Source organism: Acanthopagrus latus, chromosome 23 (assembly GCF_904848185.1).
Source record: "Acanthopagrus latus isolate v.2019 chromosome 23, fAcaLat1.1, whole genome shotgun sequence".
NCBI classification, from domain to species: domain Eukaryota; kingdom Metazoa; phylum Chordata; class Actinopteri; order Spariformes; family Sparidae; genus Acanthopagrus; species Acanthopagrus latus.
In genome coordinates this window covers 18,664,508-18,683,427 of record NC_051061.1, presented here as the reverse complement: position 1 = coordinate 18,683,427, position 18,920 = coordinate 18,664,508, and the positions used below count along the sequence as shown (strand labels likewise).

The 18,920-nt window shown below is 40.6% G+C and overlaps 2 protein-coding genes across 9 annotated transcripts in view; one reads left to right on the top strand and one right to left on the bottom strand.

Annotated features, from left to right (window-relative positions):
- Positions 1–648: 648 nt before the first annotated feature.
- Positions 649–15,549, bottom strand: map3k14a (mitogen-activated protein kinase kinase kinase 14a). 3 transcript variants are annotated; one of them, XM_037089486.1, is made up of 16 exons: positions 15,416–15,549; positions 7,846–8,118; positions 7,676–7,754; positions 7,361–7,583; positions 6,630–7,019; positions 6,412–6,546; positions 6,192–6,321; positions 5,734–5,862; positions 3,486–3,590; positions 3,236–3,393; positions 2,981–3,131; positions 2,115–2,426; positions 1,920–2,029; positions 1,373–1,511; positions 1,192–1,292; positions 649–1,088 (listed from the first exon to the last, which is right to left on the bottom strand). In XM_037089486.1, exons 2-16 carry the CDS (start codon positions 8,102–8,104, stop codon positions 927–929), a joined length of 2,583 nt encoding a protein of 860 aa, XP_036945381.1. In that variant the 5' UTR covers positions 8,105–8,118; positions 15,416–15,549; the 3' UTR covers positions 649–926. The 3 variants fall into 3 exon arrangements, with proteins under 3 accessions (XP_036945381.1, XP_036945379.1, XP_036945382.1); XM_037089484.1 differs by lacking the exon at positions 15,416–15,549 and adding an exon at positions 10,208–10,365; XM_037089487.1 differs by lacking the exon at positions 15,416–15,549 and adding an exon at positions 9,991–10,130.
- A 2,576-nt stretch (positions 15,550–18,125) lies between these two features.
- Positions 18,126–18,920, top strand: part of gpatch8 (G patch domain containing 8) — a 29,127-nt gene continuing 28,332 nt past the window's right edge. For 5 of the 6 annotated variants that reach the window (XM_037088414.1, XM_037088413.1, XM_037088416.1 and 2 more), the window contains exon 1: positions 18,127–18,423. Coding sequence is in view for 1 of the 6 variants with exons in the window: in XM_037088411.1 (XP_036944306.1) it covers positions 18,181–18,423 (243 nt within the window). In the remaining 5 variants the exon portion in view is untranslated. Of the gene's footprint in view, positions 18,424–18,920 lie in introns of all 6 variants that reach the window. The other variant, XM_037088411.1, reaches the window with a different exon arrangement.

The following is an 18,920-nucleotide window of genomic DNA, read 5'->3' as shown; positions in this document are numbered from 1 at the left end:
CTAGGCCCTTAGAGGTTGCAAGGTTCACTATATGCTAATATTTTTTGTCAGTATTGGAAACACTTTGGTTTAGAAAAACTGAAATATCCCAACAATTAATTGATTTGCCATGAGATTTGATATATATTTTATATATCATGTTCCCCAGATTTGACTGATCCTCTAACATTTCTGGTAGTCACCTTGAGGCTGACTTTTTAGTTTCCTGAAACTTGTCAGCCACTGTTTGATGGATTACAATGGTGCCATCGTCAGGTCCAAACTTAAGCTTGTCAGTTATTTCTCACTTTGCAAAACTTATGACTGTGCATGTAAACATCAGCATGTTAGCATGAATCTTGTGAGCATGTTGATATGCTAATGAATTGGAGCAAATCATACTGTATAAAAATGGGATTTTAGGGAGGTGTGTTTTAGTGCAAACTTACAATATTTTTTTGGTGGGTGTGGTTTTAGTTTTAAGCTGCTCACACAATAGCGCTAAAACAACATTTATAACCCAAAAATGTCAACTTATAGTCCAATAACTTTTTATTTCAGAGACTAAATAAAACCCAGGATAAGTAACTGGAGTCACAATTACTGTGTGGGATTGTAAACTACTTACTCAGTATGGTGTTATGGATCAATAATGTATCACACACTCAGTGTAGCTTCATTAACCATTTAATGACTCAATGTAAACAAGCAACAAGAAAAGGTGCAACATGTAAACATCACAGTGGTCAAAAGTTCAGTGCTTTGACAGAGTAATAAGCACTTAAGAGACCAGAAGCAACACCACAACAACAAAACTGTCGGCTAAAAGGCAGTTTCATCTGATTTCTTTGAACACCTCATGAAAGCACATTGAGACAATTCAACAGAAGGCCACATGTAACAGTTAAGAAGAGGCTGTGGCTGATTTGAGGAGAGAGCTGTGGCCTTTATCTCGTCTCCAGCACTCCGTCTCTGATCCTCCACCTCCAGGCTTGGTTGTAGTCAGGAGCAGGAACACAGCAGAGCTCCAGACCGGACTCCTGCACCTCGTCATCATGAGCGACGTGCTGGCCCTGCTGGGTCTCCAAGGTGAAAACCCTTTCAGAGATCTAAAATGGAGACACACGTAGGCATTAAACATACATAATCTGTTTAACATTGTAATGTTCAAAGAGCCTGACATGAAATGTGTGTGAGGCTGCTAGCCCTCACCTGATCACTGATTCCAGTGGCGATGTGGCCAATCTTCACCCGGCGTGTCTCTCTGATGCGGATGCTTCTCCTGTTGAAGTCTCTGATGCAGACATCCACCCCTGCAGCAACATGATTTCACATTTTAAAAGCTGGTTCCACGTCAGTTTAAATGAATAGAGATGCTGAAGTTTTATCTGACCTTCAAAACAGCAGGGGGGCGGTAGCTGTGTGTGACTCAGCAAATCCACGCTGAAAAGCTGCACATCTGGCTGACTGCTGTAGGAGAAGACACCAGAGCTGAAGTCGTCTGCTGGGCTCATGGACCAGCGGCCAGAGTCCTGGAATAACGGGTGAAAAAGAGGAACACAAGCCAAACAGTGGGTCAGTTAATACTAATCGTCAAGATGGGTGAACATCAATGAAACTGTGTTTAAATTGACGCAATTTTGGAGTATTTGGACAACATTTACTGGACGATCTCATTCATTATTTCTTGTCTTCATATGGGCCTACGTTATTGGAGATGCTTCACATGGATGGAGTCTAATAGCCAAAGTCTTCCCGTAGTGGTAACCTCAAAAAATGTTATACTCTTCCAATTAATCTCTTCTTATTGCATTACTTTGAGGTACTTAAATTGTGTGATTGCTAGTGGAATGTCTGACAGTCAAACTTTTTTTTTTGTCTAGGGAAACTCTTTTACATTAGGTTAAATTAGAGGATTAACATTCTGGTCTGCTTGTTACCTTTTTGTCCCACGGTTCCCAGTTGGTATACGGGTCACTGCTGAGACAAGACAACAGCTGCTCCTGCATCTCAGCCGAGTGAAGCTGGGACAGACTGCTCAGGTAGAAATCTACAGATAAAGCAGGAAATCAATGAGAAGAGTTCCAATAGTCGACGCACACAAAAAACAAGCAGGAGACTGAGAGAAACCTCACCTCGCTCCAGTTTACGTAGCTCAAGTTCAGGCACTGTGGTGATCTTGTTGCCCCTCTTGTGGTTCGGCTCAGAAATCAGCGTTTGTGGACAGAAAGGCGAGCCTCGCTTTGACTCGGCCTCCTTTTCTTCATCGACATCACCCAGTTTTTTTGTCTTCCTCCCCACTGTGATCACTTTCTCGACAGACTCTTGATGCTCCTCCTCATCCTCACAGTCAGTGCTGCTGTTGATGAGCGGAGAGTCAGGGGGTTTGTCGGCAAAATACAGGGGCTCAGCGTAGGGTCCCTTCACTGGGCTGGTGAGTCCTCCCACTGCAAGCAGACAAACATATGAAGTCTTTACACACCGTAAGGATCGATCTTAATCTCCAGTCAAGGAGTTGATCAGTTTATTTTACCTCAGTTTTGCCTCTCGCATTTACAAACTTCTGATGTATTTTTGTAGGCTAACCTAGAATTTAGAAGTGCTATGGTACCCCTCAACAAAAAGCCTATGGGAATTTTAAAGATGTACTAGTGAGCAGATGAGTCTCAGTGTTCAGTTTAATTATGTTTAATGTCCTCAACAACCTCTCTCGTCTCAGTTAGCAACCTGTCAGCAACCGCCTTTAATAACACACGACGTGAAAATTTGTTGAGTTTGGTGACCTTATGTCAGCCATCAAACCCAAACCCATTAAAAAACATTGATTTAAAGACGAGGGAACCAGAAGTGCTAACCTATTTCTAGGTTTGAGGACTCGTTCCTGTGGCACTCTACTGAGCCTATAAGGAATGCCTGCAGACACTACTCTGGGCTCTAAAAAGGTACTACCAACAATATTTACTGATGAAAATAAAATGTACGTTATGTTACGTTAAGTTACCTTCTTTCAGAGCTCTGGCAGCTTTTTCTTTGAGGTCAGATGCCGATGCTCTCTTGGCTGGATCCTTCTGAAGTCCCGCCTCAATAACTTCAGCTGTGAGCGGGTTGCAGTCAGGTGGGATCTCTCTCAGAGGCGGACGCTCTTTAGCGATCTGTGAATATCACAAACTCGGTCAAATTCTGACTTGATTCCTGTGAAAAGTGTACTGAACATCTGCACTGAAATAGCAAGGCAAAGAGTCACTGTTAAGTATACCTTCAGGTAAAGTCTGCATTTGTAGTATCTTGTCCAAGGTTGACACCCATTGAGCATGTGCAGTAACATACAGCAGCTGCTCCACACATCTGCTTTGGCTCCGCGGGGTTCCCCTTTAACAATCTCTGGGGCCATGTGGGTTTCCGAGCCCTTGAGATCTGTATTCAATTACAATGAGAAAACAACTAATTAAGATATGAAAGTGGATAAACTACTCATCCTCTTAAGTAAAACGTTTTACAGCATTTACCTTTGGACCCACTCAGACTCTGTCCCTGACTGTCAAGTCTCTCTGCGTGTCCGAAGTCACACAGGAAGGTGTCTCTACCGTCCTCCGACAGCAACACGTTGTCAGCTGAGTGAAACAAACACAGTCAGTAATCCGCCGCATTAATCTTGGCACTGCTCAGTGAACTCAGTGGCACTTTGCTGGTTTCCATGACTTGTGTAATTCAGTTTTTGGATGACATAATTAGAAACAGGGCAGCCGCACAGACGGAACACAGACAAATGGGGCAGAATAAGAGGAATATGTGAGGTCACCGAGAGACAGCTGCTGTAGAAAACACTTTAATGTGGAATGAATGTGGAGTCTGGTTACAAACAGGCAACAGATAAAGAGATTTGGTGTTGCTGCCTTGCTTTTCTGGAGGCATTACAGACACCAGGTGGCGCCTGAGCCGCAAGAGGACAATAAAGCTGTTCGTCCGCCCTCCAGCTTAAATCAGTTTTTTTCTTCTCACCGGTTGTTCCCTTTCTGTTTTTCTCTTTTCTTCTTTTCTACACTTCTTTCCTCTTTATTTTCACCTTCTGCTTTCTGTCTTTATGTCTCTGTCTGTACTTCTCTCTCTCTGACTACTTCCTGCTCCCCGTCCATCCCATCCCCCCCTCTCTGTTTCGTTCTTCCTTTTTTTCTTTCGAGCTCTCCTGATTCTGTGCACATGCGCCGTTTCAAAAGAGCGGCGGTGAGTCACACTATGGGAAATTCCCAGCCCTTCTCTGTGGTAGTCTGGTTTCACAACACAGGTGCTGAGGATCAGATCAAGACTGTATCTATGACACTTGTGTTCCACACAACAGCTGCATAAAGTCCTCTGATGAGAACTAATTAGAAATCTGCCTTTACTCTCTCTCTCTGTTTTTGTTTTCCACTAGGTATGACAACAACTAAAAGTCAAGCTGACACATCCAGTTTTACTGATATTAGTGTTGAGCCACTTTGATCTGAACAATTACATCTACTGAAATTCATCTTGAAAGTGTTGTTAGGGGCCGATGCCAATATCTGATGTCTGCGTTTTGGTGCGATGAGTAAACCCTAACCCACTGCAGTTACTTTTTTAGTCTGAACATTTACATTCATATTGTGGCTAATGCATCACCCTCGAGGTTGTGAACCATATAAAACAAATATTGACGTCACGAACAAGAGGTTATATCTGCACATGACAATGACGAGATGAACGTTTTGTCCTCACCTACGTGTTTAAAGGGCTTCTTATTTTGCTTTTCCTGAAGATCAGCAACAATTAATTCGATTACTAACTACCTTTTTTGTTATCTATTCCCTCATTCAATTTTCTTAAATGTGAAAACGTTCTGGTTTGTTTAATCCTCTATGACAGTAAAACAGACAGTAAACCATTAATCGTGAAAACAATCCACAGATTAATCGACAAGTAACATAATCATTTTTTTCTGCTCTATTTTTGTGGATAAACTAATGATGATAAATACCCCTGTGTGTCTCTTTATGTTTGTATGACTTCAAAAAAGCAACGCATTGTAGTGATGATGTCATTTCAAAGTTCAATTTAGTTTTTAATCAGTAGTTTTGTGGTTTCACATTCAAGCATTCAAATGAGTTTTCTTCGCGTCATCGTCATTTGCATTTTGAATTTTAACAGCTTCTCTTTTCTGTAGTAAGATATTCTTTTATGTACGGGCTCTCCCCTTTTTTTTTTTTACCTTTATTTAGTTAAGCGAGACCTAACAAGTGAGACAAAACAGACAGGCATATTAGGAAACGTTACAGAATAAGTTCATTATGGGAGGACAAACAACACTGCATACAGAGAATGGCAACATCAGAAAAACACAAACAAGTACTGGATGTTGACACTATATGTTGGAGTAATTTTGTGGCAGTGAATTTGTGTGTGTTCAGGAACAAGAAAAATAAAAAATAGGAGAAAGAGAGAAATAATATATACACTATTGAGTTTCCCGGGAAGGGAGGTGAAATGTACTATTATCATTAACAATTCATTAATTAATTTATTAATTCCCCCTTGTTGCTACCACATAGGTGAGGCCACATCATATTGTTAAGAGCCCTGATAAAGATCTACTAGTCGTAGCATGTTGGCCTTTTTCAGTGACTCGCCATTAAATGATTTAGCTAGCATGATAAAGAGCTTTTCAATATTTGAAGTCTTCAACTTGAACATTAGTTTAACTGTTGTAATTATATGGGGCAAAAAATGTGTTTGACCTACCTTTAATGTCTAGATGTGCCACTTTTTTCTTCACTAGGTACTCCAGCGCTGCTAAGACTTGGGAATGGTAGTGGAGACTAAGGTCCTCTGGCAGCCGTCCACGCTCTGCTATCAGCTGGCCCAGAGAGCCTGAAAAAATGGATAAGGTCAGATCAGGATAACTAAGACTGTATCTTGTTGACATTTATCCCTTTAATTATGGTCTGGAATGTGATGACAAAGACAAACTGTGAGATATGTAATTACATTTATAAGGCAGGCATCTCCACCTGTAATCTGGAGGTCAACAGTCATTTCTGGCATCCTAACCACCCACTTCCACCACTTGACACTAATTGCATCCATATTTCTACAGTTCATTATCCTCAGGTTGCACCTACTGTGCGTGTGCTGTGCACTTAATTCATCACATTTCACTCAAAAGTTTCCAACCACAGTCAGAAGTGAGGCTTGTTTACCAGATTTGTGGTCCATGAAGAGGACAACATTAGGGCCCTCTCTGACCACTCCAAAGAGTTCCACCACACGAGGAGATCTGAGGGTACTCCACGCACCCACCTCCTCACTGCTGAACCTCTTCAGGGCGATCTGCGAGGATGGAAAAAAACAGTGAGCAATCAGAGCACACTTTGAAACCCGGCAGTGGAAAAAAACAGAGAGCGATATGCTCTGCCATACCTTTTTGACAGCAAATTTGAAGCCCGTGTTGACATCTTGAGCAATGTGCACTTCACCGTAGGAGCCTTCCTTGACAAACTCTTTGAGGACATACTCCCTCCCTTCCTTGTACTCGGAGTCCACAATGTGGAATTTCTGAACAAGAGAGACCAGTTACTTCAGCAGCGCCACATTTAAACTAGTACAGAAGACAGGAAGTAGACTAAAGCACAACGTACTTCATTGAAGAAGAGAAGTCCCTCGTTGGTGTCAGAATCAGATGCCGAGAGCTCATCTTCCTCTTCTCTGACCTCCCTCGCCACGTATTTAAAAAAGGGCCCTGCGAAGCACGGGTCCCCTTGACTGACGCTACCACTGAGACCAGCGAGGGCCAGCGAACAGTCTCCCACACTACTGATGCTGTCTGAGTCGCTGACCTGCTGATAGGAATAGACACTGGAGAGGTGGTTGCAGACGCTGTCCCTCCAGGGCTGAGGAGAACAGCTGGGGCCTGTGTTGTAGATCGGACGGCTGTAGAGAGAAGGCCCTCTGTCCCGCTCTTCTGAGCTTTCTATGCTGCTACAGCAAGAAGTGCTGAGGTTGCTTCTCCCTCCAAGAGATGACTCCACCTACAGGAGACAAACAAAACCCATCAGACTACATTTTGTTTACATTCCCAGGTGTGTTTGCTCAGTGACTTAACGTTCACGGCCATGAGGGGCAGCTTTGTCTAAATGTAGTGAATCACTTCCACAGAACAGGAAAGCTAATGTTTGCATGGGAAAGTCAAGAGGTCAAGCCTCCGGTTGCCAAAGTATGTGGCAATCTATCCTTAGAGACGATTCATAAGGAACACTGCAAGCATGCTGAGTGCTTTTATGAGTAAAAGAGTATGCACCAACCTACTTCAGAATGGCACTTTTGTATATTCAAAAGTCAATGAGATGTGAAGAATAATGAGAGTTCATACCAGGATCTGAACCAGAGAACTTCCACTCTCCTGTTCAGGGACACCAGAAGGCATTCGGTGTCTCTTTCGCTGCTTCTCCTTCTTGTTCTCCTGTTTTTTCTTCCCCTTGCGCTTCTGTTTCTTCCTGGTCCTCTTTCTCGGGGTGAGCTGAGCTGAGGAGCTGCTCGGCTCCTGGATGGAGGCTGTGGTCGGGCACGCCACGTTGTTTTGCTCTGAGGAAAGACTGAAGAAGATGTATGGCAACGATGTTAATTCCAGATATGGGATTAAACATATAAGAAGCCTCTCTAAATGTAAATGATCGCTATATCATACCTGGTGAGGCAGTTGGGGTAGGGAACGAAGGAAGGCTTCACATCGGATGGACTAAACTTTTGTAAGTCCTGGGTTTCACCTGAGGAGAGCACAGTGTTAATGTTAAATTCCCTGTTGACACACATTTATTTGATTTAGTGTCAAGTAAATATACCAAAAGACATATTTACATTCTTGGGCAATGACTGATGAGGTCTTTGGTGGCAGTTCTCCCACTTGCTCTGCTGTCCCATGTGTCATGTACTTCATCATAGTAGGGTTGTAGGGACAGGCTATGTAGCCCATTTTGCTATCCTTGCCCTCCTCTTCCTCCTCCTCCTCCTTCTCCTGGTCCGCAGTCGAGCAGGGTGGCAATGACCCCTTCAGCTCGGCCTTGGAGGAGCCGGAGAAGGGTAATGTTGAGTTAAAAATCCTTTGCCGCACCGCCATTTCATCTGCTGGATCTGGGGAGAGAGGGAACATCGTAAGCAACTGATTTCGCTACAGTGGGACAATATTTATGTCAAAAAGAAGAGCCCAACCAATATTTGATTTTTGAGGCCTAAGGAAATGATTCTGATATTCACATACAAGCCAATAAACAGCCAATAACACTGACAAAGATATGTAACAAAGGCTGTAACTGTCTGAAAAGCCTGGTGGACTGAAAAGGTAAACTTCACTGGGGATTTAATTTCATGACACCACGCATCTTTTTCTGCATCATAATCTAATTCTTATATTGGTGCAAACGGACAACAAATACTCTGATACCTATTTATCCATGAAAGGCCATTATGATCAACCAACTGATGTCCTGGTTGGGCTCTACAAACAAGTGATAATATCTAATCATATACCCCTGAGCCTCTATATGGCTATTTTATGAAATCTTGTTTTTTCAGGAAATCCATAAACTGATCAAATATTTTCTTACGGTATTTGATTAACTGGCAACACCGTGTTTGAGTTTACAAGGGGGTTACAATTACTCTGCCCACTCTCAATTAAAGGTGGGGGAGGTGATTCTGGAGAATGACAGTTGATTGTTAAGTGTCATTCGTTCCAAAATCTCCATCTCCACCTTAAATAATTCTGTCTATTAAAATGCCCAGAGCCAAAGTGGGACATTTGAATGTTATGTTTTGGTTCAGCCATCAGTCGAAACATATTTAGCTGACTAATATATGGCAGGAAATTCATCAAATCCTTGTGAAGCAGGAACCAGTGAATGATAAATGCTCTTTTAATTAATCATTACATTATACACTGGATTGAGTCAAACACCAACATGGTGTCAATGCATCATGTCTATACAGTAAATCGCATGGCTCATCATCACTAGGAACTGACCTTTAGAAATGTTAAGTTTGTGCTTGCTTCCCCATAATGCAACAAAGGTCTTTTTACTATCTGCTATGTGTGAGTGGTGGTTCCAATAATGAAAAAAATCGACAGAGACTGACAAACATATTTCTTATTTTCACATTTAAACCAACTTTTACTTGTGAGATTCCATTTTATTCTTCGATTATATGTTTGTTTTGTTCCTTTTGTTATTTGCAGGATCCCCAGTTGTAGTCAAGTAAAGCAAAAGTAGAAATTTTGTCAAACCTTTACCGCAGAAATATGCACACAACTAAATGCAACAATCACAGGCTTTGTACTGAGATTATGTACAAATTAATCTGCTTCTTTAGAGCTTGTTAAATATGCTTGACTTTGTCTTTGTGATTTTAGGATCATGATGATCACTTGATCTGAAACCAAGTGAAACTCTGAAAGTTTGCGGTCGGCAGATGAGACAGGAAACTCAACCCCGGCCTTGTTTTGGCAGTTGCAACTGTCGTTCAAAGCAAGAACTCTGTTTCACGCAGAGGAAGTCAACTGCGGCGCATTAGGCATGGTCGGGCTGAATTTCCAATAAAGATTAGTGTGACTGACTGCCGATGGCTTGGACATTATGATCATCAAAACATGTATCATTGTGAAATCTGCACACTCAGAGTTACCACTTTCATTTCAGCACTTACTACTTGCTTTAAAAACTGTTTTAAAAGCACAAGCCAACTTGAGAACTAGGACTACAGTTACAGCATGTTGCATCAGTGTGTCCTTGACAGTTAACAGCAGCTTCTTCCTGTCACTTAGCTTTTGACTCTTTCTGTACATATACATATAGACAATCTTGACAGAAGTCTTTCAAAACAAATGCAAAGCTGCCAAAACATATGCCCAGTTTTTTTTGCGTACTCTTGCTCCTTAACACAAGTAATACTTAAGAAAAACTGACATCAAACTTGAATGAAAGCTGTTTAAGTTCAGTAAGTCTTTACCTTGTGTGCCGACTTCATGCACTGCAAGACTTTCTAGAACAAAGCAATTCAACTGTCACTTCCTTCTTAAGACGCTGCACCGGTGTTGAGAGCACAGCGCAACACCACACCCCGATGAATTTACGTGGAAAGGAAATAGAGAAAAAACCCACTGCAATAAACACAACCACAAAAACAACTCTGTGTGTTTGAGAGGCTGAGGGGCGTGTAGACCTACCGACAGATGCCAGTCTGAGCTGCTCTCTCTCCCGTGTATCCTCTCTGAACAAGCTGACATCTACATTAGTAAAACTAGGTGCTGTGTTTGCCTCCCTCGTCCTTCATGATCGGATTCTCGGTAAAGTCTCGGCTGAGGCTCTCCGCTTGTTGCTGGCTCTCAGCCAACCGGGGGAGGAGCTGGCTGACAATGACTTATGGGAAATGAATCTCCACTTCCCCATACGCCCCCCCCCCCCCCCCCCCCCCCCTCCTCTCCCTCCAACAGGGCTGGCTAACTTGCTCACTTGCTCTTCCCTCTGACTAGATTAAAGGATAACATGTTTGGCTATGTTCTTGATGATCAACCGTGAACTATGGACTGACAAAAACAGAACATGAGCTCTCTGTCTTTTACCCCAAGTAGAATTAATAGTCTACACGAACCATAACTGCTTCAAAGTCAAATTAAAACCAGAATGTGGAGGAATAGATGTTTGCTTATAAAGTCAAAAAACACTACAGAACAGTCACAGTTCTGTGTGCAGGACCTCACTGAGAGACTGACCTTCCACACACAACCACAATACTTCATAAAATGTAAAGAGTTTTGTGACCTTTCATGTGCTCTGATGAAAGAAACCCTGTGGCAGCTGATATATATATATATATATATATATATATATATATATATATATATATATATATATATGTATATATATATATGTAAGTCACATGTCATGTCATCCATCCACACGCTTGTCACATCAACAACAACAGAGTTTTCTTTAGTTTGTTAAAAAGTGACAGTTTGCTATCTGACAGTATGACGGCCGTATGGAAAATAATAGCCACAGAGAGAATTGCATGAGCTGTCACTCTAAATGTGAGGTGTTCTCTTCTATCTGAAATTATCTTACTTGCTTTTCTTTTCAGCGGCAAAACAACTTACTCATTTATAAACCAAGACAGAACACAGGAAATTCAGAATGCTTGAGAGGCTGCGCCATAAACCATGCAAAACAAAAAAAAAACTAAAGTGCAAGTTGCTCATGCTTCATGAGTGTAAATGTTTAGTTAGCAGTCATGACAACAATACCTGAGAAAAAACTGTTTAGGATCAGGATTGTGGACATTGTCATAAGCAGTTAGGGTTTAATTTAGGCTATTCTTTAGCCTCTGATTGATTCAAAACTTCTAACTTTTGAAATTTGTTTAGTAAGGTTTCACAGAGCAAAACTTTTGCACACCTGTGGATCAACAGGTGCATAGGAGAAGACTGAAGGTTGACAAAATTCAGACAGAAAACTCCTGCACAGTCATCTTCACTTACAGTCAGGAAAAATATAATAACAACACTTCTTCATCACGTTAATAGCCAGGTTAATAACCTGGTGAAGGTTTGTGTATCAAAAAGTTTTTCCTCATTGCAAGTTAAGATTGCAAGAAACTCTGAAAATGCTATGTTTGATACGTTTCTTTTTTCTAACAGGAGTGATTTGATTTAAATCAGCAGAACAAGACCTGGAGAGGGACTATCAGCAGCACAATTCAACATGGCTAAACACAGGAATGAGAAGACGTCATATCGTTAACTTCATCAAAAGATACAGCACATTAAACTGAGATAATTCCATTATGGAGGCAACAGAATCGATTCTATTCATTTATTATCCTCTCAGTTAAAACCTGAAAAGATTAGCTAGTAATCAGAAAATGATTATTTTGATAGACACTTCATCATTTAATGTTTTAGCCAGTCAGGATTTTTTGGGTCCATCACTGATAACTGATTGCTGGAGCCAGTATTGACCGATTCTAATCACCAATCAAAAGGATGTTTCTTCAACTATAGTTATTAAAGACAAATAAATAATTACATTTGTCTTGCTCGAACATCAACAAAACAAACAACAAAATAGAAAGTTGTCTGTAAACTGTAAAAAAAAAAACCCAACAGTATAAAGAAAAAAAAACAGTATTTAGGAAAGATTTTGTCTCAGTCTCAGTCTTTGTGCCCTTAAGCTACTACTTCCGTCTCGAACCTTGCAGTATGTTTTAGCATTTCAACAGGGCGTAGACAACCTGTCTTACATGTTTATCTGATCGGCCTTCATAGGGGCAACTGATCAAACTAGTTTGAACAAAAAAATGCCAGTAACATTCGGTCGGCACCCTTAGTTTCAGTTTTCTGTATCAATAAACTGAACATTTTTGAGTTTTGTTCTGTTGTCTGGACAAAACAAAACACTTTTAAGATGTTACATTAGGCTGAGGGAAATTATTTTCAGTTACTCTAAGGTAGAGGCTAAGCAATCAATCAACTAATTATACGTAGATTAACCAAATAATGGAGATAATGAATGGTTGCAACTCTACTTTAGACGATAAAATGTCAGAAAATGTTTAGTTTTTAAAACATGCCCTCACAAAAATGCTTACAAATTACTTGTTTTGTCTGACTGACCAAAACTCAGAGATAATCAGTATACAATGATATAAAACAAAGTAGCAAGTCTGCACAACTTAGACTGGAACCAAAAAACAAAAAAAATACTTGGACCCTTAATTGATCATCAGAATCCAGCCATTTACATATTTGCTGATTAACTGATCTATTAATGAATTGCTTCAGTTCTAAATGTGATACAATGCAACCATTAACTACTGCCTTCAACTTACAACCAAGCTAAACCCACAGCTCTCTGGCTCAGTGTCAACAGAAACTGAACACCTGAGATTTAAAGAGATGGGTCTTATTACAGGCTTTTGCAGCGAATTACATCAGACTGTACAGGTAATAAACTTGTACACAAGAACTTGCATCATAAATATGAAGTAGTACAATCTACTTTTGCACAGAAATCCTGAGCTTAGCTGCACATACTGCAGTCAGTGGCTATATTGAGCCGACTTCTGCCGTACACCCACACAGATTAATGGAATTCCAAAGCCTTTAGTAAGGACAGTGAGAAGGGACTCAACCTGAAGTCTCCCACGGATACACACACACACACACACACACACACACACACACACACACACACACACACACACCACATACACAAGCATTTACACACATCCAAGCATTCCTTAAGGAACGCTGCTTCTTAGGAAAATATCTCAGTCCTGGACTAACACGTGTCCAGAGCAGTTAAGACACCATATGCAGGATATGACTAGCGTTCAGTCACACCTCTGTGTCTCTTCTAACTTCCCTTTTTCCCTTCCTTTTTAAATAACAAAACATAGGTTAGTAAATAGCAAGACACAGCAATTTTGTGGAGCCCTCCATTTTCTGCAAATTTTCATTCAACTGAGGATGTTTCCATACATTAATTGTAGGGAACTGAAAATGATTATTTCCCTTGTCATGTGCATATTAGGTAAGAAAACGTAAGAGTCAATAACACAGTTTTACTACTGTCGTTGAAGCTTTTTTTTTTTTATCAGTGTAAACTGAACATCTTTGGGATCACCTTGAACTTTGGGAAATTTAATGTAATTTTTTTGGGCAGTTTACAGATAAAAAGATGATTTGAAGAATCCATTAATTTTAATCATCGTGATACAACACTACATATTGTTGCATATACGTTGTCTTTTCCTGGTTTTAAAGGCTGCCTTGCAGTAAAGTGATGTAATATTTCTACTAAATACTTGCCTTTCCCCAATCAGTGATAATATCTACATTACTGACGATCATTTATCAAAAATCATTGTGTTAATATTTTGACCAAGTAGCAGTAGTAGGCCAAGTAGTCGATCCTACAGTATTGCTGAGATATCAATATCAAGGTATTTGGTTAAAAATATTGTGATATTTGTTGTCACCTAGCCCTTGCATTTGAGAAGTGCTTCTGTGGAGATTAGTTATATACTGTGTATATTGCCATGATAGTCTAAAAATACCATTTATTATTGCGAGGCCATTTCGCCCCAGACCTGCCTGAGAAGAATCATATGTTGCATGCCCAATTTCTGCCAAAACTGCATTTTTTACACATAGAAAAGGATCAGAAACACTTGCAAACAGAACACATGGACCGGCCATGAAATTGAAAGCAGTAGCATTACTGGACAATCCAAGTTGAGCATGTACAACTACACATCTGGCATGAATTGTATGTATTTAATGCTATATCAAACTGCACTGTAGTCTAATAAAGTTATGTCGTGATCTCCTCTATGATGTAGAAGTGTACAAGTGCGGTGCCCTTCATTGTTTGTAGTGAACATCTTTCATACAATGTGCTTAATTCTCTGCACTTTCTTCCGTATTTGCACAGGAGAGGAGAAAGCAAATTTGCTCTGACAGGACACCATAGGTTTCCCATTCGTGGATGGACCCAGGCCAGGACTGTTTAGCTCTAAATGCAGTCCAGGAGTGCGACTCTGGGCCAAGAATGGTCCGGCTTGTATTTGTACAGTGTGTGAGACACAGCAGACCCAACATATGGTACCTGTCATGGCTGATTAATGCTAACAAAGATATGTGTCAGATATGAGCCTCTAATAGCTTAATGTTTAATAGATCAAACAGCCACATTAGAGATGATGCTATCAAGTATGTCCATATTGGAATACATGATATTAATATAATAGCTACTCTGATGGAGACTCCTTAGTACAGCTTAAATAATTAACAAATCACACTTTTTTCTTGCTTTTATTTGCATTGAATCTACTTATTTTCACGTATGTGCTTCTTACATAATTTTATGAGCATGTAATTTATTTCATCAAGTGATGCAGCAGTGGATAAAGTACGAGCTGCAGAACAACAGTTGCTGTGATCATCCACATCTGGCTCAGGCAGGCGTTATGTGCGGTTATGAAAAAGTTTGGTGACCTGTACAACCAAAGTTACAGTAAAGGCAGCCTGTTATTGTGCCCAGTTTGGATTATTCTAACCTTTGTCACAAGCTGACAGTATTTAACCATGAACTTATAGCACATATTTCCCGCTAGCTTCGTTCTTTGAGGGCCTGTACGCGCTCTCAGTGTAGTAACGTTACAATAATAACTTCCTTCTAGCCACATTCACCGACATTTCACATTAGCTAAAAATCAGACCGACATGTTTCTGCCTTTCGTTGAGATGCTGAACTTTTGGAGCACAAAATCGTTGTCTTTAAAGAGAAAAGAAGACGCTTAGGGTGGTCTGAAAACAATGTCACAAGTTAAACAATGTAATTTATTAGTAATTATACAGTAGAGTCTAACTTACCGAGCTTCCAATTAGTAGGCGTCGGCCGATCGCGATGAGATCGGTGTGTAACTAGCTAACTTCCGGTTGCAAATTACAAAAGCAAATGTTATGTTCACTTAATTTACAGTAATTATATTCAAAATTCGTTTATACAAAAGCGGCTATGCACTTTTTTTATTATTCGTTCATTGTTTTGAATGTTTTTTCTTATTGCTGCTTGCGCTCTATTGATATGTTTACATTTATTATAGTGTCGTAACATGACCGTTATGCTTTTAATTTGAAGGTGAGGTATGTGTACTTCCTGTCTGCGCCTGTTCTGAGATCAGTTCCTGAAGAAGCAGCGAGGAGGAGGAAATGGTGAAGTGTTGTGTGGACTTAGATGACTTTTCAAGCAACAGCACTGTAATATATTGCATAAAATACCCCGATTGTTGTAATGGCAGGTGTTAGCTGTTTGTTTTAGTGGATTTGTTTTTATTTTCTTGGTGTTTATCCAGTGCTACCGTCTGGTTTACATTGCTGTTTTATATGTCGTTGACTTCCCTGTACTTTCTCACAATCAATAAGGCTAGACAGTCCCAAAAGTTTGATAAAGCTGCGAAGATAATATATTATTCTATGTATATTATATAGTAATATACCTTTTTTATCGGGGTTATTTGTATTAACCAAGATTCACCACAAGATGGCGTCATAAACTACTGACTAAAGGCATCACTTCTTCGCTACAAGCATCAGTACTACTAGTATCATTACAATACCCTTATTTACATGTTATTTTATAGGCTGCAAAATGTGCAATCTACAGTGATTGGTATAAAATGCAATAATAAAGTATTAGTGTCTTTCATACTCCACACATTTACAAACATGTCAGTTATTTGTTGAGATTGGCAGTGGTCCTTACACCCATGTGATTTTGAAATGTTAAGGTGTGGGACAACAACATGAAAGCATTCCTATTCACCACTGTATTTAAGGAGTTATTCCAAAAATGTAAAGGATCTGTCCAAAACCTGAACAAAAAACAAAGAACATGGCAGCAAAACTGCCCTCCAAGTTAGTCCATCAGTTTTGAAAACACAGTGTCAAAAACACTGGATATATCTATAGATCTGCGTTTCTTACATCAGTCTGGACATACTGTAGCCATTCAAATACCAGCATCCAGAGGCTGTGTGTCATGCGTCAGTTGAAGCCAAAAAATATATTGATGATCTGCTAATTTCCCCTTTTTAATATCAAGTGAAATCCCTGGATATTTTCTTCTCGTGACTCAACACACATGTGTGAACAAAAGCCAAGAGACTCTTGGAGCAAACAATGGATCTATTTGGTTTAAACGAAACAGGCAGATGAGCGGATTTCACTCTGCAGTCTTCTCCAGACAAGTATTTGTTTGGAGCAAGAAAATATGAAAACAGGAAATCTGAGCTTTTTTCATATCAGCAGACTGAAAATCACTCTTAGGCAAAGCAGACATCATCTGAGCAGAGGACATAAATATGGAATATGGTAAACAACAGGTTCTCCTTTTATTACTGTCGGGGCAGATACCATAAAAGGCAACCTTTTGTCTTCTGCACATACAATCATGCTGTGTGGAAATGTTATGCATAGTTTGAAGATGACCACGCTCTAAATGGGGACATATACAACATAAAGGTCTATTTATAGATCCTCATCGGATTCTAATGGGATTAATTTGATTATAGTCATACCATCACAGCCAGTGGACTGGCCCTCCAACTCATCGAGACAGTAAAATGTGGCCTCTGATTTGATTTGGAACACTTGAACTCATTTAGCCTGGAGGTTTGTGAGAGCACCTGATAAACAACAAACTCACTCATTGTGCTGCAATCATGTGAACAATTAATACAACATTCCCGACCACCTCAGACACCCAACTGGTATCATAGTTACCATTAACTCCATGGCTGGATTGTCCTGGTCCCTTAAACTGACTCCCCACTTTCCATCCACTGTGGATTATGTGTATTCTGTCAAGTGCCCTTTAAGTAGGCAACAGACGTGAGCTTCATCTCGTGATCAGAGACACAGACACATTTCAAAAATAACATTTACTATTGTACACGGTCCTCTCAAGAAATAGCATCCAATACATAAAGAAAAAAATACTAGAATAATGGGTGACCTGTCTCCCAGGTTTGCGGTATTCCCATTGCAGTTGTGTTGCCTTCCTCTGAAAATGTCCACACCGTTGATGACATGTTTGGCTCTCTAGTCTACACTGCGCAACTCTCTGACATCGGGAGTGCGATAACTGCATGTTCTTTTTCTCCTTCTTCTCGTCTGTCAACCCAGTTTTTTTTGCAAACCACAACTTACTGTATCTCAGGCTAATGTTCCATAAATACCCACATACAGTCTATTCAACTGATAATGTATTGGTAGGACATACAGCATGCATCCACAGTAAAGAAAATAATCTTGAGTATTGGGTAAATGATAAATACCTTTAAATTATATTTGAAACATGACCTTTCTATAAGACAGCGCCACAGTTACCTAATAATGCAGGACCAGCATCAGCAGATATTTTACTTTATTGGTGCAAATCTCCAAACATACTTGACATTAATCAAATTAACAAAATCAACTGACACACTGGGTAATTAAAGCCCCCCCACCCCCTGGGGGGGGGTCTGCGGCCCCTGGGCAGTGGCCTGTTTAGCCCAGTCAGTGTGTAATCCAGTTTTGTTTACACCCAGTTCTGTAAACAAACCTTTGTGTAAAGCCAAATATACATAGAATGCATGCAAATAAACAATCATCATCGCAGCGTTAATGCAGCTTCAAAACATTCTCATAGGGAACCGTGTGACATCCTGGTGGGTATTGTTGTGAAAGGTCAACTGACAGACGGCGGATCTGCGGAGTGCACATCGTCTCCACAGCGCGCTTCTGTCGGACACAGACGGAGCGAGCACAGAAGCTGCTGCTGCGTTCAGAAAATGGCCGACAGATTTTCTAGGTTCAACGAAGAGCGTGATTTCCAGGTAATGCATGTCAGACGATTGTCACTTTGCAGATATTTTAGCTCGTCTGGGTGTTTAGGCGCACGAAGACGGAGCGAAACGTGACGGGCGGCTAATAATTACTTCGAAACGGCGCCGTGCATTTCGGTCTACATGACGCCTGCTAGCACTGCAAGCTAGCTAAGCTACCGCTAGTGGATACGTCTAGTGCACTGCGGCTCTTTTGAATTTAACTTCCCCTACGTCTAGGGGTTTGGCTGCCCGCTACAGTTGACTCTGTACTTTACCACCACACATATACGTGACCGTCTAACCATGCTACAACATAATACACATGAACTAGCTTGTTAGTGACCTTGGGTAGACTGGTTATTTATCGACAAATGCTAACGATGGTTAGCTAGCTAGCAGACAGCTAACTTGTACGCACGTTGGGCAATATTAGCGCTAGCAAGAAATAGCTGTATCATTTTGACATCTAGACTACTAACAACCGCCGCTAGTTAGCACGATGAATG